Source organism: Saccopteryx bilineata, chromosome 2 (genome assembly GCF_036850765.1).
Source record: "Saccopteryx bilineata isolate mSacBil1 chromosome 2, mSacBil1_pri_phased_curated, whole genome shotgun sequence".
NCBI lineage: Eukaryota > Metazoa > Chordata > Mammalia > Chiroptera > Emballonuridae > Saccopteryx > Saccopteryx bilineata.
The window spans coordinates 234,741,264-234,768,148 of record NC_089491.1 but is presented as its reverse complement, the minus strand read 5'-3'; the positions used below and the strand labels follow the sequence as shown (position 1 = coordinate 234,768,148).

Sequence of the window (26,885 nt, the reverse complement as noted above, 5' to 3'; positions counted from 1 at the left end):
ATCTGTATGCCTTCAAAGTGCTTTCAAATATCTACACAAAACAAAATGACAAATTTACAAATATATGCAGGACATTTTGAATCAATCCTCTATAATCAGAATATGCTATTTTTAAGTTATCAATGATATTTCAAGAACCTATGCTTCTGGCTCTCCAATTTTTTAATTAAGCCTTAATTTTAGGCAATATAACATAGTGACTCCAGTGTCTTGAGACAGATACACCTAGAGTCAAATCTTGGCTCCTCCATTTACTGAATGTGTAACCCTGAATCATCTCTCCCAAGCCTCAGTCTCATTTGTGAAAAACAGATGAAGCACTACACCTCCATCTCATAGGGTTGTAGTTAGGTTTTAGAGACAATCTGTAAAACAGTGTTTGCAACATAATGAATGCTCCATAAATGTCTTACACCTATATCGTTTTTATCTAATGAACAAAATCCCTAATCAAACTCATACCTTTAAATTTTCCTCAATGTCTTAGAATTTAACTGGTAGGCCCAATTTCTAACATATAAATTGTTAAACAGAAAAAAAAGTCACAGATTTTAAGTTCATGACTTATGATTTTCTTTTGAGACTAAAACACACACCAGGCCCCTTTCCCTCAATCTGCATCCTGTTGACCAAGCTGAGAAACCAGATGGCTCTTAGTCTAGCTAAATTTTAAGTGACAGGCAAGCACGCCAGCAACGCTTCTTACATTTTTTTAAGTTTAAGAGAAACTTGGTTATTTCTAATAAAATGTTTCAAAAGACAATTATCTCCTTTAGAAAACTTGAGGGATTTTCCCCTAAGTGTATATAGAAAGTACATCCCCATCACTACAAGCTGACTGGAATGTGAATTTGAGACCCATGAACCTGAATGCTCCTCAAAGAAAATACCAAACCAAGCAAAGGTACTCACGGATCAAACTCATGGATGACACTTTCAAATCTCAGAACAGCAAAGAGACGAGTGGAGAATGCTACAAACACCAGAAAATTAATATTTCAATGGTAATATCCCATGAAAAATAATAGTAGTTATATTATAAAAAGAACAGTATTATCCAGCACAGAAGTCACAGGATATATAAAAATGATCACTGAATCAAGTATTTATCCGTCCCTCCCACATAAAAGAAAGAAGCTCATTTTCTCCTGATAATGACATCTACATTTTCCACTTAGGCAACACAAATTTAACTTGTTACTATCAATACCTATAATAGTGCGTTTATCTATTAATACTGCACTCAACTTACATGGTCATCTTTCATATATGCTGAATTACCCACACTAACCTTAATTTTGAAGCAAACCAAGAAGTAATGCAATCAAGACTATACCTATAACTCATAAAGAGCTAAAATACCTAAAAACAGGAGGTTCTGGCCCTGACCGGTTGGCTCAGCGGTAGAGCGTCGGCCTGACGTGCGGGGGACCCGGGTTCAATTCCCGGCCAGGGCACATAGGAAAAGCGCCCATTTGCTTCTTCACCCCCCCCCCCTCCTTCCTCTCTGTCTCTCTCCTCCCCTCCCGCAGCCAAGGCTCCATTGGAGCAAAGATGGCTCGGGTGCTGGGGATGGCTCCTTGGCCTCTGCCCCAGGCGCTAGAGTGGCTCTGGTCGAGGCAGAGCATCGCCCCTGGTGGGCATGCCGGGTAGATCCCGGTCGGGCGCATGCGGGAGTCTGACTGTCTCTCCCCGTTTCCAGCTTCAGAAAAATACAAAATAATAATAATAACAAAACAGGAGGTTCTGAAGAGACTTTCAGAAATACTAAGATAACTAAACTATACTGAAGAAAACTGTCTTTTTGAAGTTCAGTATCTAAAGGCCCTATGAGAAAACAGAATTAGTATAGCATGGCTTCCCATTCTTTCTCAGATGATCACTAGTCCTTTTATAATTCTTGCTTCTTCTGGCTTCATAAAGTTATACTCATGGAGAACAGTAAAAAGAACACATTACAATGTGCTGAAAGAATAAGAAAGGCAGTCTTGGTTTTTTTCAAGATTTTCTTCCTTTGCATCCCCAAAGAAAGAGTGTTCCACATGCATACTCACACAACACAGCAGCCATTGATAGAATGAGAAGCTTCAGAAGTGTGTCCTGCTTCTCATAGGACAACCGCAAAAATCCCAACTTAGTCATCTTGATATCAATGGGTGGCAACAGATGACACTCAAATAGCTAAAATGGAAAAATCAAGACCACTGGATATTGAATACCTTCAATTTACCTAATAATTCACTTTCATATTTTATAGTGGTAGAGAAACATAGAGGAGACAGGACCTAGAGAACACACCAGAGGGTCAAGGGCTAATACTAATAAGCAAATCTTGCCTGAATTATGTATAACTGACTGGCAAGTAAGTAGGCATAAGTCTGGCCTATGTGTTAAGACTAAAAAGAAATGATTAGACCTATCACCATAATTCTGGTTCCTACCTCCTCACAGCTAACAAGTACCATAAGCAAAGCTGGCAATAGTGTGGTATCACAGGTGTAAAGAGAAAATAAATGAATAGAAAAATGGGAGTTGGAGATAGAAATGCAAAGAAAATAGAAAAGACTGGAAATAGAGAAAAAAAATAATTGGAGACAGAGCATTCAAGAAGAGGCAGGTATGTACGAAAGAAAGCAAGGGATGAATATTGAATACAGAGTGAAAGTAGAAAGGGGAGAAATAACTGAATCAGCACAATTTACTGAGAGTCTTCTGTTCCAAACACCAGTGGGAATGCAGGGTCAACTAAAAAGGCCTGACTGATCAGTAACACAGTAGTGCACTCGGGAAGAGGGGGACATACATATACACAGATCACTGCACTTTCAATCAGATACATCACACTGCAACTGTTGCTCAGATTTATACCTGCTTTTAATCAGCTGTCTCAGGGCATCTCTGTAACTGACACTGCTGATTTAAGCCACTGATCCCAGAAAGAACTCAGGGAACCAGAAGATAATCTGAAGGGAAAATAAAATGTTTCCTACTGAAGAAAAGCTAAGGGGAACGTGATGAACAAAATTTGTTGGCAATAATTTACCAAAGGAAATTAGCTATTTCTGTTTAAGATACTGTATTACCTTCTTAAACCATAAATTGGCCAGTGGCTAAGTGATAGACAATATAATAATAAAGGATATGCAACATTGTTCAAAGCTGCGGAGGGGGGGCTGCACCCTTCCTGATCTTTTAGTTTTTACTTTTACTAGAGAAAAAAAATAACAATGAATTGGGTGGGAGGCATGAACATGAAGAATCATATATTCCTATCTCAACGGTGAGAAATCAAGCATCTTTTCCACAATTAACTGTTCCAGGGGAGCAGTTTTACTTGTGTTTTTAATTACAATCCCAAAGAAAAGCCTTATCTTGCAATCAAAAATCAACATCTACTCCAGGAAGTCAATACCGCAGCCACATCCCTCAGGTTTGTGTTTGTTTTCTGGAACGCCTGAAACAAAAAACTTAACACCACTGAGTTGATATGAGCCACACTTGGAAGAGTAAGCAGAGGAAAGGAGAGTAGGAGAACCTCTACCTGAAAGCCGAGTACAGGAGCTGGTAACTTAAGACAGAACCTTAAGGGGGTTCCAGTGTGCTCTCTGGTCATTTTCTAACAACCTCACGCAAGGAAGTGTAAAGACACTTGGCTTTAATTAAACACTTAGCATCTCTCCGCAACCTCGCCTGCAAGCTGTGGCACCCTGGTCCCACCCAGGTTCTAGTTCTCAAGACAGCACCCTCCCACAGCCGTTCGCCTGCACCCTATCTCATCCTCCGACACTCCTGCACTCCCCTCCTCCCCCTCACTCCCTCCTGCGGTCCCACGTCCTGTCCCCCACCCCCACCACCAGACAGCCGCCACCTCAGCATCCTGAGCACCTTTCCCTCCAGGACCAGTCCCAGGACCCCTGCTTCCCCCTGCACTCCGGAGGAAGAGAACCCGCACCCCAAACCTGCACCTCTTTCCAATCTCGGGCGCCCCAACACCACACCCCACGTCCCATCCTCCGCGCCCTACGGAGGGTTTTCCTTCCCCATCCCCCCCCCCTTTGGAGCCCCACCTCTGATACTTCCCTCAGCCCCATTAACGCGCTGGCTCGCACCTGCGGCAATTCTCAAGTGCGATCCCACCGCCGTCTCACCTAGCGGCGTGCCTCAGAATTCCGCTCTCTTCCCACCGCCATCCGCTCAGCGGCGCACTCAACCCTGGCAGAAGCCGAGTCCTCCTCCCGGATAGCTTCTCATTGGCTGGCTCAGAGCCGACACGACACTTCGGGAGAACAATAGGGTCATGGAACTGTCTGTCAGACCCAAAGGCGTGAACAAAGCCGCGCTCGCAATTCTTAATTGGACAATACAAAAGTTACTTAGCATCCGGGAGAGGGGGGAACTTCGTACTCCCGCCGACCTGTGATTGGCCGGCTAGTGAGAGCGAGGGCGCAGACAGAACGCGCTCAAGGCAGTTTGGTTGAGGGCCGAGGAGTGACGTGTCGGTCTGCGGACCTCGAGGAAGTCGCGGGGTGGGGACTGAGTGACCCGTTGACCCGAGTCACGTGACGGAAGCGGAAAGTACGTGAAGGGTTAGCCGATAGAATAAATCTTGGGTCTCTGATTGTGGAACGTTTTTTTTCTTTAAGGTAAAAATTGTTACCTAACATAAAGTTTTCTACCTGTGATCAGTGAAAACGCAAACGCTTCCTGGTGTACATCCCGTGTCGGAGAGCTCGCCAGGGGCTGTTTTCCACGGCCTTCTGGAGCCAGCGGCGGACAGAGCCCTGCGGACTCGACGCGGTTCCCTTCTAAGCCCTGACTGGGTGACTGCTCGTCTGACCCAAGGGGCGACGGCCCACTGAAGGACACCACCTGACCCGCGGAAGCCGTCCTCTGCCCTCGCCACGAAAGGATGTTGCCGAAGGCTGCGCTGCTTCAGCAGCCAGCTCCATCTAGGAAAGCAGTCTACCACACACACCGAAAGCACATTTAAATCAGTGTTTCGGAATCGCGTGCATTTTTCAGAATTCATGTGACCAGGCTTACGCCCGCCCCCCCCCCCCAGACTTTATGATCCAATAGGTGTTTGTTTAATGCAATTAAACAAAAGTTTATTCAATGTAATTAACTGAAAGAACTGCAGAATCTCAAGTACATGCTTCTTCAAAACAAGTTAGGTTTCTTTCCCGGGGTGGGGGATTAAAAGAAAAGATTCCCATTAAAATAAGAAAGATTCCCTTAACGTTTTTAAAAAAATATTGTTGCAAGAACATTAAGATGGGGTTCTCATTAGTTTGTTGTTGTTTTTTTTCTGGTTTTGGGGGTTTTTTTGTTGTTTTTTTTTACAGAGACAGAGAGAGAGAGGGATAGATAGGGACAGACAGACAGGAATGGAGAGAGATGAGAAGCATCAATCATTAGTTTTTCATTGCGCGTTGCAACACCTTAGTTGTTCACTGATTGTTCTCTCACATGTAGCAACCTTGGGTTTAAGCTGTCCGGCCCTTGCTCAAACCAGACGAGCTCACGCTCAAGCTGGCGACCTTGAGTCCTCGAACCTGGGTCCTCCGCATCCCAGTCCAACGCTCCATCCACTGTGCCGCCGCCTGGTCAGGCTAGTTTTTTAAGTTATTGAACATGTTTCTTAAACTTTCAGAAGTCCAAATATACAGTACTAAAGAACAAAGTAGAAAATCTGAACCCATTTATAGGATCATTCTTTAATCAAATTGATAGGGAAAGGCTGGGTCACCCTGGCCATGAGTATTCCAAAGTTGCCATTGGATCCTGGTCAGGGAGCATGCAGGAGTCAGCTGATGGGTGCACGAATGGGTGGAACAGCAAATTGATGCTTCTCTTTCCTTTCCACTCTATCTCTAAAATCAATTTTTAGCCTGACCAGGTGGTGGCGCAACGGATAGAGCGTCGGACTGGGGTGCGGAGGACCCGAGTTCAAGACCCGGAGGTCGCCAACTTGAGCGTGGGCTCATCTGGTTTGAGCAAAAGCTCACCAGCTTGGACCCAAGGTCACTGGCTCGAGCAGGAGGTTACTCAGTCTCCTGAAGGTCCGTGGTCAAGGCACATATGAGAAAGCAATCAATGAACAACTAAATTGTCGCAATGCGCTAAAAAGTTTTAGGCGGCTATTTTTTGCTTGCTTTGTAGGAAATCATTGTCATTTTCTCTGGAGCTCTTGGTCTCTCCCGAAGTGTCTACGTACCTCTTTTGTATCACAGGTCAAAAGAAACATGTTTTCTGGAGCATATCAGAGTAATCTATTTTCTTCTTTTTTTTATTTTTTTATTTTTCCCTCATGCATTACTCAATAGTGCCACATTTATCATTTTTACCAAATACATTTAAACAACAGTTTTACAATTCCTTTGAGGGCTCTCTAGGATTTTTTTTTTTTTTTTTTTTTTTACAGAGACAGAGAGGGAGTCAGAGAGAGGGATAGACAGGGACAGACAGACAGGAACAGAGAGATGAGAAGCATCAATCATTAGTTTTTCTTTGCGCACTGCAACACCTCAATTGTTCATTGATTGCCTTCTCATATGTGCCTTGACCGCGGGCCTTCAGCAGACCGAGTAACCCCTTGCTCGAGCCAGCGACCTTGGGCTCAAGCTGGTGAGCTTTTGGTCAAACCAGATGAGGACTCGCTCAAGCTGGAGCCTTGGGGTCTCGAACCTGGGTCTTCCGCATCCCAGTCCGACGCTCTATCCACTGCGCCACCGCCCGGTCAGGCTCTATTTTCTTCTTGATGCACTTCCCAGAACCTACCTTTCCATGTGGGCTGCAAAGCTCTACAGTATTACCAAGATTTCTTCTCAATGCACTGATTCCATTGTTTCATATCATTTGGTTCGATGTTTTGTTTTAATAATCTATTTCTTGTATTTATTTTTCATTTTGATAGATTTTTCAGGTAACTTTTTTCAGGAAAGCTGAATGTAAAGCAAACAGTGCCTTCATTTTGTCCTTAATCACTAACAACTAGATTTAGAATTACAAGAACGTAAGTGGGACCATCCTATTCCATATACACAGCAGCACAGATAAAAGTATTTTAAAGGTATTACAATTTTATATTATCCATGGTTGACCTTGAGACATTTGATGCCAATGTAAATCACATTCCTGTGTAAGTAACCTGTTTTTCTCCAATAAATTATTTTCCCTTAGAGATCCTATCAATGTGTGTGTGTGTGTGTGTGTGTGTGTAGGGGGGGGGGTCCTTCATTTTTCCTGCTCTATATTTGTCCCTATTTGCAAACTCCAATTTTCATCATCAGTCCAGGAAATTTTTTGTCTCCATGCATATTTTCTAAAGTTGCTATTAGACAAATGTTGGAATCCTGATTCTCGGATACCTGTGTGATTCTTAACTTTTTCCGTGTCTTGCTCTGTTCTGGGAGATTGCCTCAACTTTATCTGGTGCTTCTCATTTAGCCTCCTCAGTATCACTTTTATAAGGCATTTCATTTTATGTCAATTACTGCTTTAATTTGAGAGAACTTTCCTATTTTGTCCCTTTTTCACAACAATCTGTTATTATTTCACTGATGCAATAGCTTCCCAAATTTCTGTGCAAGTAGTTATTAGAATTTTTAAAGTTTTGTCTCTAGAATCACATTTCCTCCCCGGACAGGTAGTATTACATGTATTTTTGGAAAACTCCTTAGATAATTCTGAGGTTGATCCCAAGTTAAGAACTACTTTTCTAGCCCTGGCCAGATAGCTCAGATGGTTGGAGCGTCATCCTAAAGCGCAGGAGTTGCCAGTTTGATCCCGTTATGGCACATACAAGAACAGATAAAGTTCCTGTCTTTCTCTCCCTCTCTCCCTCCTGTCTCTCTCTAAAATCAAAACAATAAACATTAAAATAAAATTATCTAAATGATCAGACAGTTGGTATTTTCCCCATTGGTCTGAAAAGACTACAATACATCTAAATTTGGAATCAGAAAGTTAGTAAAACTAGAATGAGGCTGAACACATGGCCTACTCTCTCATCCTAATCAGATTCTCGGAATCCTGATGTCTTATTCAAGTAGAGACCTGTGGAAAATAGTAGCTAGTTATTTGAACACATAAATTTTTTTTTTAAATTTTTTTATTTATTCATTTTTTTTAGAGAGGAAAGGGAGAGACAGAGGGAGAGAGAGACAGGAGAGACGGGGGGAGGAGCTGGAAGCATCAACTCCCATGTGCCCCGACCAGGCAAGCCCAGGTTTCAAACCGGCGACCTCAGCATTTCCAGGTCGACGCCCTACCCACTGCGCCACCACAGGTCAGGCTGAACACATAAATTTTAAAAATTTGCTTCATCACTTTTGTCAGTCTCTTTTACTGTACTGTTAGGTCCAAGTGGGTAGTACTTCTCTTTCTGGCTCACCCTTGAATCCACAGTGCCTGACGGAAAAGGGGCTCAAATGCTTGTTACATGATTAAGTCATCTATTCTGCCACTTAAACCTTTTACTGGTTCTGTAGACTCACTTTAGGTCCATCCAAAGTATCCCACTGATGTATGGCTCCTATTGTTAAAAGGCCTAAGTTACACTGACCTAAAAAGTCAGCTTCCTTTCTACTTCTGGGAGTTAGGTAGCATGGAACTGCTAGTGGGATAGGAAGGGGAGGGGTGGGATTGATGACTGCTAAATCTCTCTTCCATTGTACTACTTAAGCTGGTTCACAAACCTCCAACCATTAGTCACTCTTCTGGGTTTCTCCCAATTCCTCTTAAACTTTATCTTGGCCCTTACAATGTAAGAGCAATTAGTAAGTCAGCTCATGAATCTGTTCACTTAAGTTTTTAGCAGACTTAACCTACCCTGCCCAGATCTGAAACACTTACTTTCTAATTCCTCCACAGTTGCTATAATGTACAACTCAGCTCTAGATAGGATAAAAGGGTAGTGTTTTGAACCACATACACCTGTCCAAGCTGTGATGTTTATACCTAAAAAGAGCTTTTATGAACATGATTCCTTAGATCTTAATGGATTCATGATTAAAACTTACCTCTCTGATTGTCATCTTTACCAATTTCCAAATTTCTATTGTAGATATGCCACAAGAATGCCCTCTCAATTACACTGAAACGGGAGATTCCTCACTTCCAATCACTGTAAGCATTTTCTATAGTGCTAGATAAAATCACGTGCCTTCATCCACTCAACCTTTCTAAACTAACAGTTGGTACCCATACAAATTTTATGCAGCAAAGATGTGGCCACTTAAATAACCAAGTTAAATTTAAAACAACTAATCTTAAGGTAATCAATGATGAGTTACAAGCTGATGAAATACAGAGGTCTTCAAACCACCTCCACAGCAAACTGGCAGTTCTCTGCAATATTAGTGTACTGCCAAATGATCAGAGATGTCACGGAGTAGTACTATAAGTAAATCTCATTTTAAATTATGTCTTTTACAATTTTTTTTCACAAGCTGGAAAACAATGCCTACTTCCAAGATAGCCATTATTTTTAAAACTTCTGCACCTTGAACTTGGTTCTTATCTCCCAGCAGAGACAGACAGACAGGAAGGGAGAGGGATGAGCAACATCAATTATTCGTTGGGGTTCCTTAGTTGTTCATTGATTGATTTCTCATATGTGCCTTTACCAGGGGGCTAAAGCAACCCGAGTGACCCCTTGCTCGAGCCAGCAAACTTGGGCTCAAGCTGGTGAACCTTGCTCAAACCAGATGAGCCCGCGCTCAAGCTGGCGACCGCGGGGTCTTGAACCTGGGTCCTCCACATCCCAGTCCAACGCTCTATTCACTGTGCCACCACCTGGTCAGGCCCAGCAGTGATTTGTCTTGTACATAATAAAAGTTTGTGTTAACCAAATGTCTAATTTCTTTTTTTTTGTTTGTTTTTTTTTTTGTTTTGTTTTTTTTTAACAGGGACAGAGAGAGAGCCAGAGAGAAGGATAGATAGGGACAGACAGACAGGAACAGAGAGAGATGAGAAGCATCAGTCATTAGTTTTTTCACTGCGTGTTGCAACACCTTAGTTGTTCATTGATTGCCTTTTCATATGTGCCTTGACTGCGGACCTTCAGCAGACCGAGTAACCCCTTGCTCGAGCCAGCGACCTTGGGTTCAAGCTGGTGAGCTTTTTGCTCAAACCAGATGAGCCTGCACTCCACCTAGCGACCTCGGGGTCTTGAACCTGGGTCCTTCCGCATCCCAGTCCGACGCTCTATCCACTGCGCCACTGCCTGGTCAGGCCAAATGTCTAATTTCTAATGAGAATGTTCAATACAGTGAAATTGAAAAAGCTCTCTCCATTCATAAATACACAGGAGAGATGAACACATTGACTTTAAGACAAATAATTCAACAATCCTAAATTCTTTCCAGCTGTTAACATAATCATCATCATCAAATAATCCAGACTTCCTCAGGGAACAATTTTCAGAACTAAGCTCTCAAAAAACTAACCAAATTTATTCAAGACAAAGTCTTGCGTTCCATGAATATATGTTTCTTGAGGTGAAATGCAAATTCAACCATTACATACCTTATGGGAAACCAGCTCATGTTTAATTGTGACATTTCAAAATTGTACAAGTATTTTGACATCTGCCCCCTCCCATATTTAATCTTTTTAAAATGACAGAAAAACACCAATCACAGGTTTAATGGGTTTAATAAGTTTACCCCTTCAGTTCCTATTTGCAGCACCCAATATTCCTTTGAAACACCAGACAGACCCAACAAATAGCCGACAGTAAAGTTCAGACCTGCAAAGTTTAAAAGTTCAGGTTCTCTGAGCATTCTGTGTTGCAGTGGCACTTGTCCAAAACTGGTACCTCCCTATAGTTGGGGAACTTTAAATGTACCAGCGAAAAAAGCTTTTTTCCCCTTCAAGGGGAAGAAAAATCACTCCTTAAAACCCAGCAGATCTGGCTGTGAGGTCTTTCCTCCTGTCCCATCTCTTCAGGCTTATTTTTTGCAGTGGAGCAAGAGAGACCAAAATCTAACCTGAGTTACAAGAAACAAGACAGTGATGGCTATAAAGGAAGTGACAAGGAGCAAATGAGATACTCCTTTACCTCCCACATCCAATATATGTGCTTCACAGAAAAACAACAAAAATAACAGGTCCACAAAATACAAAAGCTAGAATTACAAAACCCATTCATCCAAGGGTGGTGGAAGGCTGGAAGGGGAGGTGGGAGAATAAATGGCACAGGGAGAAAAGGTATTCAAATCAGTCCAGGCACAGGGGCTGGCAAATGCTAGAAAAGAGCTGCAGAAAAAACCTGTGGTCCTTTCAGACTCATGGTGTTAAAAATCCACACACTGGTGGCAGGAAGATTGTGTCTTACGTGCACCAGAAACAAAAATCCTCAGAAGGGAATACGCAGATGGCCCTTGGCAGAGTGGGTCCTGCCTTCCCTGGTCGGGGAGGTGAACAAGGAAAGAGCTGCACAGCCTCATTCCAATCCCGATCATGCCCTCTGGATGGCAGGTGACTCAATGGCCTACAGCAGCCTTCAGTTTGGCAGGAGACGAATGTGGTGAAGGGAACTTCTCTGCAGAGGTTGAGCTACTAAGGGCAGACTGCAGGTAGACTGTCTTGTGGAAGAGTCTGTTGCTTAAGAAAACCACCAAGGAGAAGAGGCGCAATTGGAAAAGGCTAAAAGGCAAGAAACCAAACTTGTTAGATCCCTAGTTAATCAGCATTATTTGACAAATGAAATTTGACTACATTGAATTTAGAATGACATGGGAAAGTAAGACAAGTGAAACTTGATAAAGGAAGTACATATATCAGACATGGATTAAAACAGGCAGCAACTAAAGAACACACTGGGTCCTGTCATTGTCCTGGGCGCAATGAAATCGCCACCATTTAAAATATCAAAGCTTAATGGGAATAAAGTTATATTTCAGATTAATTCTGACTTGAGAAACACTTTTATAGCTGATTTCAGGGCACAAACTTTAAGCTATGTTGGAAGATATCATATGCTGTATATAGTTCATTTTCAAGCGTAAATTATGCCTAAGACTCACACTGAGCATTCTAAATGGCAAAAGCATGTAAAAATCCAAATAGATGTGATATTCATAACATGTGCATCCTCACTGACAACCAAAACTGATCAGAAACTGAGCTTTTCTTTGAAGTGATGAAACTTTTGGAATGCTAGTATTACTGCTAAAGATTCATTTTAAATACTTTGTTTTACTATTATTATCAATAAACTCCCATCAGCAGATCACATGCCATAATTATGTTTTTAAAAAGTTGGCCACCGGCCCTGGCTGGTTGGCTCAGCGGTGGAGCGTCGGCCTGGCGTGTGGAAGACCCGGGTTCGATTCCCGGCCAGGGCACACGGGAGAGGCGCCCATTTGCTTCTACACCCCCTCCCTCTCCTTTCTCTCTGTCTCTCTCTTCCCCTCCCGCAGCCGAGGCTCCATTGGAGCGGAGATGGCCCGGGAGCTGGGGATGGCTCCTTGGCCTCTGCCCCGGGCGCTGGAATGGCTCTGGTCACGGCGGAGCTACGCCCCGGAGGGGCAGAGCATCGCCCCTGGTGGGCGTGCCGGGTGGATCCCGGTCGGGCGCATGCGGGAGTCTGTCTGGCTGTCTCTCCCCGTTTCCAGCTTCAGAAAAAAAAAAAAAAAAAAAGTTGGCCATTGGCCCTGGCCGGTTTGCTCAGTGGTACAGCATCAGCCTGGCGTGCAGAAGTCCCAGGTTCGATTCCCAGCCAGGGCACACAGGAGAAGCGCCCATCTGCTTCTCCACCCCTCCCCCTCTCCTTCTTCTCTGTCTCTCTTCCCCTCCCACAGCCGAGGCTCCATTGGAGCTAAGATGGCCCGAGCACTGGGATGGCTCCTTAGCCTCTGCCCCAGGTGCTAGAGTGGCTCTGGTCGCAACAGAGCGACTCCCCGGATGGGCAGAGCGTCACCCCCTGGTGGGCATGCCGGGTGGATCCCGGTTGGGCGCATGTGGGAGTCTATCTGACGGTGTCTCTCACCGTTTCCAGCTTCAGAAAAATACTAAAAAAAAAAAAAAAGTTGGCCATTCTCCCTGGCCAGTTTGCTCAGTGGATAGAGCATCTGCCCAGTATGCATATGTCCTGGGTTCCATCCCTGGTCAGGGCACACATGAGAACCGACCATCTGCTTCTCTTCTCTTCCCTCTCCCCCACTTCTCTATCTCTTTCCCTCTCACAGCCAGTGCCTCAAATGGTTCAAGCATCAGCCCCAGGTGCTGAGGATAGCTTGGCTGATCTGAGCACTGGCCCAATTCAGAGGTTGCCAAGTGAATCCCAATTGGGGTGCATACAGGAGTCTATCTCTCCTCCTGTGACTTAAAAAGTTGGCCATTCTTACAAAAATGAGCTTAAGTACAGGTGTTTACAAGTACCTTATTCAGTAAATAGTTAAAATAGTTAAATTTTTAAAATATGTATAATAGCATCGATTTTTAAAACATATATATGTGCATATGGAAAATTTTGGGATATATCCCAGAAGTGTTTTTCCATTAAACTATATATAAATGTTTTCATGCAATTTAAGAGGTTATTTTAAAAAGAGTCTAATTCATATAATTATGGTATTGTAGTCCCAATTCTTTACACAGAATAATACTTACTACACTTTGGCTAATACTTACTAAGCTTTGCCAGGGGTCTTTGCTTCATTGGCGCTGATAATGAATAAAGGAAAGAGGATAGAGAAGAGGCAGCCACTATAAAAAAAAAAAAGGGAAATAGTCACCTTCATAATAGCCATGACTTTGGGAAAAACATGAGAAGCTCAAAATTCCTTTGCCTCTGGTACTAACATTATGGCTTGATAAATCTGTAATAAATCAAACACATCTTTCAAAAAACAAACTTTTTTTTTGTAAGAAAGCATTGGCTATGTTTAACACTGCTCCAGGAGGAAACAGAAGAAATATGGCATATAGCAGTGTTTTTCAACTGCCATTCCAGTGCACTTGCCAGAAATTTCACGCCGGGTTTGCAAGACTTAACCTCCCTGATACTGTGATTAACTCTTTCACGAACCAGCACAAAATTTCTGGCAGACCAAAAGTTGAAAAACACTGGCACATAGGATACTGCAGACTAGATGTTAATACTGACCAATGTCTATGATTATCAAATGTCAAGGAGAAAAATCCTATGGACATCCTAATGGTCAAATAGGAATGCAGAATGCCTAGCACAGAACCAGGCATTCAGAAGATGTTCCCTACACTGAGTGTTTACTAGTCCCCTTCCAGTCTCTCAAGCCAAATTACCTGATAATATAGGAGGACTGCATTGCTGTGAGGAAAGCCAAGGGCAAACCAAATCCGAAGTAGTAAGGCCAATTCCTCTCTATGTTTGACAACCGCTGGTGCATTTCAATTCCTAAAACAAGGAACCAACGCAATTAAAATTTCTATTTCCTTTTAGTAAAATGAGGTTTGAGTTTTAGCTACAGGGCTGCCATTTAGAACACAGATAAAGCATATAATTCAGAATTGTACAAATCTGATATAAAGCTTCTATGCAAAGTTTTTACAGTTCAATAATCACAATTACAAAGCTGGCAGGTTAAGTGAATTATGAATTATATCACCATCAATCCTTTGTCAGGATTAGTCCTAAGCAAAGCAAGATATCAAATAAAAAAGCAGTCACCATCTAGAAATTAACCTTTCAACCATACATACCCAGACAAATATGCCAAGGGCTTTTAAAATATCCAAAAGAATCTGAATGCACTGACATCAAATTAATTTAGAATAACTCATGCTCATTTATGCTGACTTATGGCTCAGTCAGAGCTACATCACATTAAGTACAATAAAGGAAATGCTACACTGCTTAACGCCACCCCCTCCCTCAGCATCAAAGTTAAGCGTTAAACCTCCTAAGCAAAATGTAGGTCCCTCTTGCCAAAAATGCTACTTCCACCCCAAGATGGTTTTCCAAGGGCCTAATCATTAAATAGTTTTAAGAAGTCTGCTCGGCAACAGCATTTCCAAACTGGGCCTCCAAGTTTTGAGTTTCTTTAGATGGACTTACCTTTATTGAACCAACGATATTCAAAACAGTATAGTGAGTAGAGAAGGGACATATGCAGGAGACTAACCAGCTGACCAACAAGGTAGATGGGAAAGAGACTCACAAACATGCCCTGAAGAATAAACAGGGAAAATCTTAATTCCAAAGCTTCAGAGACCTAACACTATTCTTCTGCCTCTCTGAGTCATTACACTCTGCCTAAATAGACACACAGTTGTTTCTCAAGTTTCTGAAGAGCTGGAAAGTGGAGTATGCCCAGGGTGGCAGGGAAGAGCAGGTAAATTCATGTTTATAATTTTGTGATTTTTAAATTCTCTAGTTGTTTCTGTAAAAAAAGTATTTAAAAATTATTACCTCCCATAAAGCATATCTGTCCCAATAAAAATGCAATACCTTGTCTTTGTAAACTTCCCTTTAGTGAACCTTTTCTTTTTAAATCTGTCCATGTGCCCAGAAGGCCAGTCTCACCTGGATGAGGAAAAGAGCCTGAAGCAGAAGGTTGAAGAGCATGTCAGCAATGATTTTGCTAACACTAGGGAATGGGTGAGGCTTCCTCCCTGATACCTCGAATGCCAGATCAGCTATATCCTGTAAAAGAAAAAGCAGCTCACCAAAACAGAAATTAAATGGCCTCAATATCCATCCCCAAAACTAAGAACAATGCTCTGCCCTTGGACCTGCCAGGTGAGAAATGCCCCTGGATATCTGGCAATGAGATGTCTCTGATGGCCTGAGACAGTAACTCCATTTTACAAGAGCACAAATATCAACCACTGGCTGCCTGACCAAGAAAAGCTGTGAAATTTCTCCCTACATGGCCACTAACTTCATAGGCTACAATCTGCCACTTGTCAACCCCTCATGCTATGGGACCCAGTCTCCATTCTGCCCTCGACCTACTTGAAACCAAATGGCATTCACAACTTTGCTAAGCACAAACAGGGGGAGCACCCAGAGAGCACTGAAAATTGATGTGAGGAAGAATTCCAGCCATGACCAAACGTCTCCATGTAGAGAAGGATCACCTAAGAAAGGGGAAAAGAGTTAGTTTAATTGGAGAAATGAAAAACCAGAAAACCAAATAGGGAACCCCTAGTTTGTGACCATGCCAAACCCACACACAGCTTTGTTTCTTCCCCACACACAGCTTTGTTTCTCACCAGCACATCACTATACTTATTTTAGATAATCTTATTCTTTAAAGATACACCAAATTCTGACAACAACTCCAGTTCAGAGTAGCCACAGGTATGTGCTGCTTACCTTAGGACAAACCTGCTTATCTGGTGGTGACTGAGATGTCACAGTGATTAACAGTATACAATATGTAGGAAACTACCTGAGTTTAAATTATACGTAATAAATCCCAGTTCTGCCATTTACTAATGATTTAACCTTGGTACTACTCAAAGGGTTGTTGAAATGTTTGGGTTAGAAACATCCCAAGCTTCTGGCACACAGGCAGTGTTTAAAAGACTGAGGGAGACAGAAAACAATTGCCTACTCAATCCCAGGTGGACAGGAACAAATGTACTCACCAATAATTTGGGCAGTTACTGACTGAAGTACAGGAATAAACACTCGATAAAACAAGAGGAGACTGAACTAAAGGAAAGAAACAATAAGGTAAACATTAAAAGCCCTTCTTCGAAACAAGAGTGCCAAGTTTCATTGTAATTATTTCCCAGATAGAAGTGACTTTTATAAATTAGAAGGCCTGAAAGGGCAGCAAATTGGACCCATTTCTATTCTCTTTTATTTTTTCTTTCATTTATTTATTTATTTATTTTTGGTGGAGATGCCGGGGATCGAACCCAGGGCCTCATACAGGCGAAGCATGCCATTTCTATTCTCAATACTCCAGCTGAGAGGTACAAAACGGACATTGACTACAAAAACAGTAAAGCTTGCCCTGGTCAGATAGCTCAGTTGGCTAGAGCATTGTCTTGATATTCCAAGATTGTGGGTTTGATCCCTTGTCAGGGCACATACGAGAATTAGCCAGTGACAACATAAATAAGTGGAACAAATTGATATTTCTCTTTCTCTCTCTCTCTCCGGCCTCTCTCCTTTCCTCTCTATCGAAAATCAATATATAATATTTTTTAAATAAGTAAAACTTCTGGGGGCAGAGAAGAACATTTCAAATAGAATACAAGACAAAATACAGACATAGACTAAATACACAGAAATATTTTATTAATTAAAGCTAACACCTGAAAACATGTGAAATGTTTAAATTAAGGAAACTTGAATTATGTTGAATTCCAAGTCAAAGGAAATATTTAACTACCTATTCTTCAAAGTACTCAAATTTCACCTAAGCTGGGTTACTTCTCAGTCAACTGTAGGCAATCTTTTTTGGAGTTGGTTTCAATAGATAGCAGTTCTAATAGATTGCTACAACTAGATGAGGGGAGACTGTCCTTACCCTCTGACCCCTCATAGATGCTCTTAGCCAAAATGTCAAGAGAAACTGTTAACCTATAACATTAAAACTTGTGAATAAGTCATTTTTTAAGAAAAATTAAAATGCTATCCCTTTATTTCAGGGCTAGCCCTTTATTTACATACAAGTGTTCTCTAAGTGGGAGCAAAATCACTGCAGTTGCATAGAATCTTGAGCTATGGTCTCAGTATATATCAGCAAGTGAGAGAGCTATTTGTCTCAGTTTAAAAAACAGTTGAGAACTATTAATAGCAACAATCTGAAGATGCTTATAAGGCACCTGGAATTTAAGGAAAAAGAACTTACCCAAAACACTCCTCCATTCCAAGCGCAGCATTGGAAAATTCTACTAACAATACGTGGCTCACTGGAAAAGACCACATGTATTTAGCTTAGAAGGCATATAGGCCATTTCCATATTGTCATTTAGTAGCTCTCCATTTTATATCTTTTGTTGGTATCATTTTTCCAACACCTATTGTTCTCCTGATGTCCATCAGTGAGAAAGGACTAAAAATATTTCCAGCCCTGGCTGTGTAGCTCAGTTGGTTAGAGCAATCATCCCAATATGCCAACGTTGTAGGTTCCACCCCTAGTTAGGGCACATACAAGCATCAACCAACGAAGGCATAAATAAGTGGAACAACAAGTCAATGTTTCTCTCTCTCTCTCTCCTTCCTCCTAAGTCAATTAAAAAAAAAAAATTTTTTTTTTAACCCTGACTGGATAGCTCTGTTGGCTGGAGCATCACCCCAAAGTGCAGAGGTTGCTGGTTCGATCTCTGGTCAGGGCACATACAGTAGATCTATGTTCCTATTTCTCTCTCCTTCTCTCTATTCCTCTCTCTAAAATCAATACAATAAACATTAAAAAAAATTTTTTTTAATTTCTAGAGAAGCAGTTTTTCTTAAAACAAAAAATTTATTTTCTAAAATCCAAGACTGGAGAAGATTAAAAGAGGATGTCTGAGGTTCTATCAACAAATATGTCCACACGGGCTCTCCTGGAAGCATCCATCAATCCAAATAAATTTTTTGTGGTTCTCTATTCATCATTCTGATTAAAAAACAAACAAACAAACAAACAAACAAGCAAAAATAAAACAAACCCATGACATTTCAGCAAGGATTATTGCTAGTTTAATTCAATGTGGGAGGGTGGGGGAGTATCACTTATAACATATTTTGGGGGAAATGTCTAAAAAATAATGGGGTACAAAAACTCCACGTTACTACACATGGTCTTAATTGTAAACTAAGGATCAGTCCCTTCCTAAAGTGCCTTCCAGAAGGGAGCTCAGACGTTTCTGACACTAGCCTCCACTCCTTACCTCTCCTGTTTCCTCTCTATGCTCTGGGCTCTTCTCTGCGCCAGGATACTGCCTGCCCTTCTTCGACGTTGCTCTTCTCTCTTTTGCTGAATTCGAGCATCAAGCTTTGAAATGGTACAAATTCCCCAGATGGAGTCTTTGATTCCCTACAGAGACAGCATTATTTTTAAATAGGAAAAGTTATGAATCAAAGAATACTTTCCAAAGTTAATTGCAGTACAGTGAAATCACAGTGGAAACCACTGTACTTATTTTGCCACATGGCTTAAGAGAACCTTGACTTTTTTTTAAATTTTGAAATAATTCCCAATTTGCAGAAGAGTTACAAGAATGAAAAACATCCTAATACTGCTTTCTGCAGATTCACCAGATTAATATTTTGCCACATTACTACTTTTATACACACACATTTTTTCTGATTTGAGTATGGTGCCACATCATGTCCCTTTAATTTTTAATTCTTCAGTGTATATTTCCTAAATAATAAGGTATTCTTTTATATAACCACTAGATAGTTATCAATTTAAGAAATTTAACATTGAAATGCTTTAATCCTACTGTCTATACTCCGATTTTTCCATTTGTTCCAATGATGCCCTCTACAATATTTTAACTCCTCAAGTATCAGAATTCAGTTCAGAATTACACATTGTAGTTTGTTATCTCTTTAGTCTCCTTTACTCAGGAACAGCTCCTTAGTCTTTCTTTTTGAAGTATATAGGCCAGGGTTGTTTTTGTATTTCCTCAATTAGGTTTGTTTCCACGATTAGATCCAAGTAACACATTTTGGTAGGAGTATCACAGAAGTATGTACTCCCAGGTATTATTACATCCAAAGGCACACAGTGTCTGTCCTTACTGGCAATGTTAATTTTATAAATTCAGTCAAGGTGTTATATAGCTTCTCCATCATTGTATGGTCGCAAATTCCCCTTGCAACTAATAAGTACTCTGTGGGCAGACACTTCTCAGACCGTCCAAATACCCTGCTCCAGTTCTCTCCCCTAGATTTAGCATCCATTGACAATTCTTGCCCAAATCAATCTTCAATAATGTGATAGCAAAACAGTGGTTCTCTAATCCCTCCACACTTATCAATACTCTAAAGCCAAGTTACTGCCCTCCCCTATATCTTTCAACATCAATCAAATGCCTATGGTATGACCAATATCCTCTACTAAACTAGTGATACAAAGATAAATTAAACACTGGTCTCTTGAAAGGACCAGGCCAGATCAAGGCTGGAGAAAGACACAAAGAAATAATTACTGTAAAAATGTGAAAAGCTGTAGGAAAAGAACATAGCTCAAGATTTCTTTCTTCTTCCAGTAAGAAAGAAACAACATGATGGTGTAGCTGGAGGAGAATGTCCTTACAGGCATGTATAATGGGGGAGGTTGTTGAGTCTATAAAGACTGTGACAGAGGCACTTGCCAACCATATTGGAAGAGCTACAATAGCAAAAATACTGTCTGCTACTAACACCAGAACAGCCTATCACCCAGTTCAGAGAACTGCATTCACTCATCTACCCAAAAACCTACCAACCATCTTCAGTGAGCTAGACACTGGCCATATGAAAATGCTCAAGAAACATAACTTAGCAGGAAAAGAATACAAGTAAACAACAACAAAAATTATAGTTTAAGTAAGTGCTGCAACACTTTTATGTCTAAATTAGAGTGGCAGCACTGGACTATTCAACTTTATGAAGCAGCAGCACATAAAGGTAGTTTGGAAGGCATGGCATTTTCAACTATTTTTTTTGTTTGTTTGTTTGTTTTCAGAGACAGAGAGTCAGACAGAGGGACATATAGGGACAGAAAGAGAGAGAGATGAGAAGCATCAATCATCAGTTTTTCGTTGCGACACCTTAGTTATTCATTGATTGCTTCCTCATATGTGCCTTGACTAAGGACCTTCAGCAGACCGAGTAACCCCTTGCTCGAGCCAGCGACCTTGGGTCCAAGCTGGTGAGCTTTTGCTCAAACCAGATGAGCCCGAGCTCAAGCTGGTGACTTCGGGGTCTCGAACCTCGGTCCTTCTGCATCCCAGTCCAATGCTCTATCCACTGCGCCACCGCCTGGTCAGGCTCAACTATTGTTATTAGCTAAAACAAATATTGCAGACAATTGCCAGGATACAGAGAAATAAGCAAGTTTACGAAGTACCGACTGATAGGACCATAAATTGGCATAATGTGCACCTGATCTTTTACCGATGAGTAATTTTTAACATTATTTTGCTTTTAACTTCTAAATCTTCCACAAATAGTTTAAATATTCAAGATAGTTGAGTTTAAATGGCTGAGGGCTTAGTATGTATTAGAATGACGACAGGACCTCCACCTGAGATAGTTCAAGTCTTGTACAGTGCACAATGTAGAATGGATACAGGGTTGAAATTTTATCACAAGAGTGGGAATGACGAGGTAAAGCTATCAAAAGTATAGCAGATCATATTGTATGAATTCTCTTTAGTCCTAAGATACTCCTTCAATTTCCCTTTAATTCAAAGATAATACACTTTTAAACAATCCCTCCCCACCCCCACTGGCCTCTCCCCTGCTCCTAGAAATATAGCTAGAGGGGCTACAAGTAGGGCATTAGACCTCAGACATCCAGTTTAACAGAATTTTATGTTATCGGAAATTTGGCTGACTACGTCCTAGACAGATCTTTATGGGACATTTTCTAGAGCATCATCACCTGTACCTTATAGAATAGCAGGGAGGGGGTTCCTTTCATGTAAATTCAAATAAAGTAGTTTAAGTAACAGTAATGTAACCAATGTTCATTGTTTAGTTTTGACCAATGTACCATGGTTATAGATGTTAACATTAGTAGAATCTAGTGAAGGATACAGGGGAACTCTGCAATACCTTGCAACTTTTCTTTAAGTCTATAATTATTCCAAAATAAAGTTTAAAAAAGAAAAAGGCTCTGGCCTGACCAGTGGTGGTGCTGTGGATAGCACATAGGCCTGGGAGGCTGAGGTCTCAGGTTTGAAACCTCAAGGTCACCAGCTTGAGTATGGCTCATCTGGCTTAAGCACAGGCTCACCAGCTTGAGTGCAGGGTCACTGGCTTGAGTGTTGGATCATTGGCATGATTCCATGGTCGCTGGCTTGAGCCCAAAGGTTGCTGGCTTGAAGCCCAAAGTTGCTGGCTTGGGGTCACTGGCTCGGCTGGAGCCTCCAGGTCAAGGCACGTAAGAGAAGCAATCAATGAACAACTAAAGTGCTACAACTACAGGCTGATGCTTCGTATCTCTCTCCCTTCCTGTCTATCTCTCTCTATTAAAAAAAAAAAAAAAAGGCTCTGGACCCAAGATGACCAGAATTCTAATACCAGAGACACTAGAAAGGTCTACCAAGCTTCTGCAAGATGCAGGATGATTCCTATCTCTTGAGTAGAGTAGATTAGAGTAGATTAGAATGAAAACCTGTATGTGAAAGATCCAACAAGTATGATATAAATTCTAAAACACCTAAAGGATTTCCTAGTCAGTTCCTACAGCAAAAGGGTCAAGAGATGGCTCGATGTACTCACCCTGGCAACGTCCTGGAGAAAGGTTTTGACACTGTCTGCCATCTCTTCACTACCCAAACTACCAACCACATAGAGGAGAGAGAAGCATCCCAAAATCTTTCATCATGAAGAACCTGGAAACAGAGAAAAAGGGGTAGGAGGGATTGGAATATCTATCTAAAGATAAGTAATTTCATGTACATTTCTGCATGATGCCATTTTCCACATACTTACATCTCTATTAAGAGTACAGTAGAGTCTAGCATTTAGCTATTAGGACCGTGAACTAAATAAGGTGATCCCTGTAACTACTGAAATCTGCAATCAATAAATGATTTTATTTTTTTATTTTTATTTTTTGTATTTTTCTGAAGCTGGAAACGGGGAAAGACAGTCAGACAGACTCCCGCATGCGCCCGACCGGGATCCAACCCGCACGCCCACCAGGGGGCGACGCTCTGCCCATCCGGGGAGTCGCTCTGTCGAGACCAGAGCCACTCTAGTGCCTGGGGCAGAGGCCAAGGAGCCATCCCCAGCGCCCGGGCCATCTTTGCTCCAATGGAGCCTTGGCTGCGGGAGGGGAAGAGAGAGGCAGAGAGGAAGGAGAGGGGGAGGGGTGGAGAAGCAGATGGGCGCTTCTCCTGTGTGCCCTGGCTGGGAATCGAACCCGGGACTTCTGCACGCCAGGCCAATGCTCTACCACTGAGCCAACCGGCCAGGGCCAATCAATAAATGATTTTAATCACTTACCACCCCTTCACATTTACAGGAGTAAACTGCTCTGGGACCAGCAGTCCCCTCACTGGGCTTTGCTGTCCCTGTCTCCCTCCTACACATTCCAATATCCGTTAAGCTATATTTATCCTTTACGTATAATATCAAGCACTTGAATAAAAATACAAGAGCAAGATGGAAGTCTTGGCCCTGGCCAGTTGGCTCAGTGGTAGAGCGTCAGCCTGGTGTGCAGGAGTCCCAGGTTCGAATCCCGGCCAGGGCACACAGAAGAGGCACCCATCTGCTTCTCCACCCCTCTCCTTCCTCTATGTCTCTCTCTTCCCCACCCGCAGCCAAGGCTCCACTGGAGCAAAGTTGGCCCGGGCACTGAGGATGGCTCCATGGCCTCTGCCTCAGGTACTAGAATGGCCCTGGTTGCAATAAAGCAACGCCCCAGATGGGCAGAGCATCGCCCCCTGGTGAGTGTGCTGGGTGGATCCCAGTCGGGCGCATGTGGGAGTCTGTCTGACTGCCTCCCCATTTCCAACCTCAGAAAAATTAAAAACAAACAAACAAACAAACAACTAAGAACTTGCTTGACCTGTGGTGGCATGGCAGCTAGATCATTGACCTGGAACACTGAAGTCACCAGTTTCAAACATGGGCTTGTGTGTCAAGGCACAAACAACAAGCAACAAGCAAGCAATGAACAACTAAAATGAAGCAACCATGAGTTGATATTTCTTGCTATCCCCCAAGCCCCATAAAATCAATAAACAAAAGTTTTTTAAAAATATTAAGAACTGCCTGTCCGGGCAGTGGCACAGTGGACCAAGCGTTGGACTGGGATGTGGAGGACCCAGGTTCGAGACCCCAAGGTTGCCAGTTTGAGCGCTGGTTCATCTGGTTTGAGCAAGACTCACTAGATTGAACTCAAGGTTGCTGGCTCGAGCAAGGGGTCACTCAGTCTGCTGTAGCCCCCCCCCCCATCAAGGCACATATGAGAAAGCAGTCAATGAACTAAGGGTGCCATAATGAAGAATTGATGACACAAAATAAATAAATTAATTAATTAATTAATTAAAATGCTTTAAAAAATTAAGAACTTGAAAGTTCATATGTATAAATATTCTTAAAATCTGTTTCCATTTAATATCATTCAGGTAAATGGAAAACCCATTTTCAAAAATTTTATTAAGAACTTGAGATTCTAAAGTTCTCAAAACATTACTGAAGCAATCTAGGGTGTTCTCAATTTGAGACAGATCACAATGGCAGAATTTCACAGGCTTCTAGAAACCTCGAATTTCAACACATAAGCACACTTTCCCTGACCTATAACCTCTTCACCAGGTTGTACCTTACTGATCCAACTGGACTCTGCCACCCAGAACTGAAAGAGCAGAAACTGTAACAGCAAGGAAGAGGTAACTTGCACAACACCATCTGAACCATATGCTCCTTAGGTCAAATCCTACAGAGATGCACTCACTTCACGTAGAGGTTTCTAGAGCGAGAAACTTGTTACTATTCCCACTTAACCAAAAATAAATAACCATCTCAGAGTGATAGATGCCAGGTGAAGAGCAAAATGCTCAATAATGACACACAAGACAGTAGTTTGTAAAGACTATCACGAATTTACTCTTAACCAGCTACTTCCTAATCTATCAATTAAGGGTATTAAAATCTTCGTATTTTTTTTTTTTTAGTATAAACTGCAATAACATGAAAATAAACACTTAACTTCTATATAAACATAACTCCACTATAGAATGAGCTAGTTGGGAATTTAAGCAAGTCAATTTCTTAGTCTGGGTTTCTCACAGGGCAGAGGGCCCTGGTCCAGTAAAACAGCTTTGTTATCTAAACCATGGCCATTCCGCATGTACCAAGCGGCAGGCTACCCGCTGACCAACAGTGGCCTTTGAAGGACAAATTAATTTTATGCGGAGATCCTAGCAGCCTTCCTACAGGAATATTTGGTGGATGACCGGTTTGACAAAAAGCTGAGGCATGGAGAAAAGTAACTTGCCACAATCTGAGACCACGCAGGGGGACTCTCCATCTAACTGCAAGGAAAGAAGAGGCATCTGGTTCACGTCATGCCACAGATGTAGGAACAGAGTTTCCAAAGATAAACGGCTTACCCAAGATTACACACAGCAAAGTGAAGGCTACCGCAAACTTGAAACCCTGGCGTTCTAACCCTCAGTCGGCCTGTCTACTCCAGAGGGCTGTTGTTTACCCCGAGCATCCTAGGGGCAAAACGTCTTTTAATCCTGTAAATATACGCCTGGCCACTAAATGCCTCATAGCCATAGAGTTTAGGAGGCATCCACTAAGGCAGTAAACCCAAGTCCGGAAAGCAGGCTGCGGTCATACACTCCGGGTGCAGGAAAGGTGAGCACCCTCCTCCTCACCGGCTCCCAGACCCGCTGCACGTCCGCTCCGACGCGGCTTCCGCAAGTCCCGGCAGTCTCGACTGAAAACCCTGGTCTCGCTCCGCAACCACAGCTGGCACGAGACGAGGAGTCGCTCACCTCTCACCCTGGGCACGGAGGCTAAGGACAGCCGCGCTGCACCTGGGCATTCTGCTTCCAGCCGCCGTCCCTCCCGGAGTCACCCGCAACCACACGACCCCGCGCTCGGGCCCTGCTGACCCTCACCGCACGTTCCTAACGCCCAGGGCCCTTCCACGCGCCAGCGGCCTGGCACCACCGAGCCTGCACCTACCCGGCAGCTCCGCCGCCCCGCGGCCCGGCCGCTCGCTCACCGAGGGCCACTAGGACCCTTCGCGTCCGACCACCGGCTGCCGCCCGGGCGCTCCCAGGGCCGAGGCCGCTGCGCCCGCACTGGGCATGCCCGGGCCGCGTGGGGCGGTGGGAAGTCCGCGGGCGCGGAGACCAGCTGCCCAGGGCAGAGGGGGCGGGGCTGTCGCGGTGGAGGGGCGGAGCCAAACTGCGCCTGCACTGGGCATGCCCGGGACTCACGGGCGGTGAGTAGTCAGAGGGCGCCGAGCCTCCAAGGCAAAGGGGGCGGGGTCGCAGCGACGGCGGCGAAGGCGGTGAGGTCGTGCTGTTCTCGCGCTAGACGTGCCCGAGCAGCACCGAGCTGCTGGGAAGTCGGGTGGGTGCTGAGGAGAGCGGTCCAGGGAGAAGAGAGGTTGGGGGCGACAAAGGGCGACGGAGCCTGTGAAATACAGTGGTTACACGGGACCTCCGCACGTCTGGCGCCGCGTCTGGGATGCCCAGGCTTCCCTGGGCCCTTCCCTAATTCAGTCCTTACAATCGTCATTCTGTTATTTGCCCTCCCCCATTTACTTCTGCAGGTTTGCTTGTCCTTATGAAACCCTGTGAAGCCTGACAAGAGAACAGAGGTATAGAGTTCACCATGGTTTATTTGGTTGGAGATTTATTGTAACCAAAGGGTGCAAAGAACGATGGGTTTAAGTCAAGCTTCAAATGATTATTAGTAGGAACCAGACGCAAAGCAATTCGGTTGCATTAGGTGTGTGCGCTGCGACCCCTGGCAAAGTGATGGTTGAGATAAAAACATAAAAGTAGAAATAAGACTTCATTTCCATTTCCACCAGTACACTTCTACCCTAGGAATGCCATTTCTTGGCATCAAACCATCAAGTTTTACCTTATAGTATAACCCTTTTCTTTCTATTCACAACCTATTCCATAGATCTCCCCATTTCTTTTTACTTCCCATTTTTCCTTTTACCTGTGCTTAGAGCTGCTAGTGCTAGGGCTACCTACAGAATCAGGTTTTTACAACTAGAAGATACTCAGTGTAACCTTAAGTCCAG

General features: G+C 43.0%; 2 protein-coding genes across 5 annotated transcripts in view; both read right to left on the bottom strand.

The window, feature by feature from the left end:
* The window catches only part of STT3A (STT3 oligosaccharyltransferase complex catalytic subunit A), a 33,192-nt gene extending 28,916 nt beyond the window's left edge, over positions 1-4,276 (bottom strand). Inside the window, exons 1-3 of one of the 3 annotated variants that reach the window (XM_066259639.1) lie at positions 4,149-4,276; positions 2,055-2,181; positions 913-973 (exon numbers count right to left, since the gene is read on the bottom strand). In XM_066259639.1, the coding sequence (XP_066115736.1) occupies positions 913-973; positions 2,055-2,142 (149 nt within the window). In that variant the 5' untranslated portion in view covers positions 2,143-2,181; positions 4,149-4,276. Of the gene's footprint in view, positions 1-912; positions 974-2,054; positions 2,182-2,868; positions 2,947-4,109 lie in introns of those variants that run through there. The other 2 variants (XM_066259638.1, XM_066259640.1) reach the window with 2 other exon arrangements.
* Positions 4,277-10,642: 6,366 nt separating this feature from the next.
* EI24 (EI24 autophagy associated transmembrane protein) lies at positions 10,643-25,956 on the bottom strand. Of its 2 annotated transcripts, none has more exons than XM_066259636.1 (11): positions 25,805-25,956; positions 22,376-22,488; positions 18,826-18,971; positions 17,802-17,862; positions 16,585-16,651; positions 15,947-16,071; positions 15,515-15,634; positions 15,047-15,158; positions 14,275-14,386; positions 13,642-13,716; positions 10,643-11,652 (listed from the first exon to the last, which is right to left on the bottom strand). In XM_066259636.1, the coding sequence occupies exons 2-11, from the start codon at positions 22,415-22,417 to the stop codon at positions 11,490-11,492; spliced, it is 1,023 nt and encodes a 340-aa protein (XP_066115733.1). In that variant the 5' UTR covers positions 22,418-22,488; positions 25,805-25,956; the 3' UTR covers positions 10,643-11,489. The 2 variants fall into 2 exon arrangements, with proteins under 2 accessions (XP_066115733.1, XP_066115734.1); XM_066259637.1 differs by lacking the exon at positions 25,805-25,956 and adding an exon at positions 25,612-25,778.
* Between the last annotated feature and the right edge of the window lie 929 nt (positions 25,957-26,885).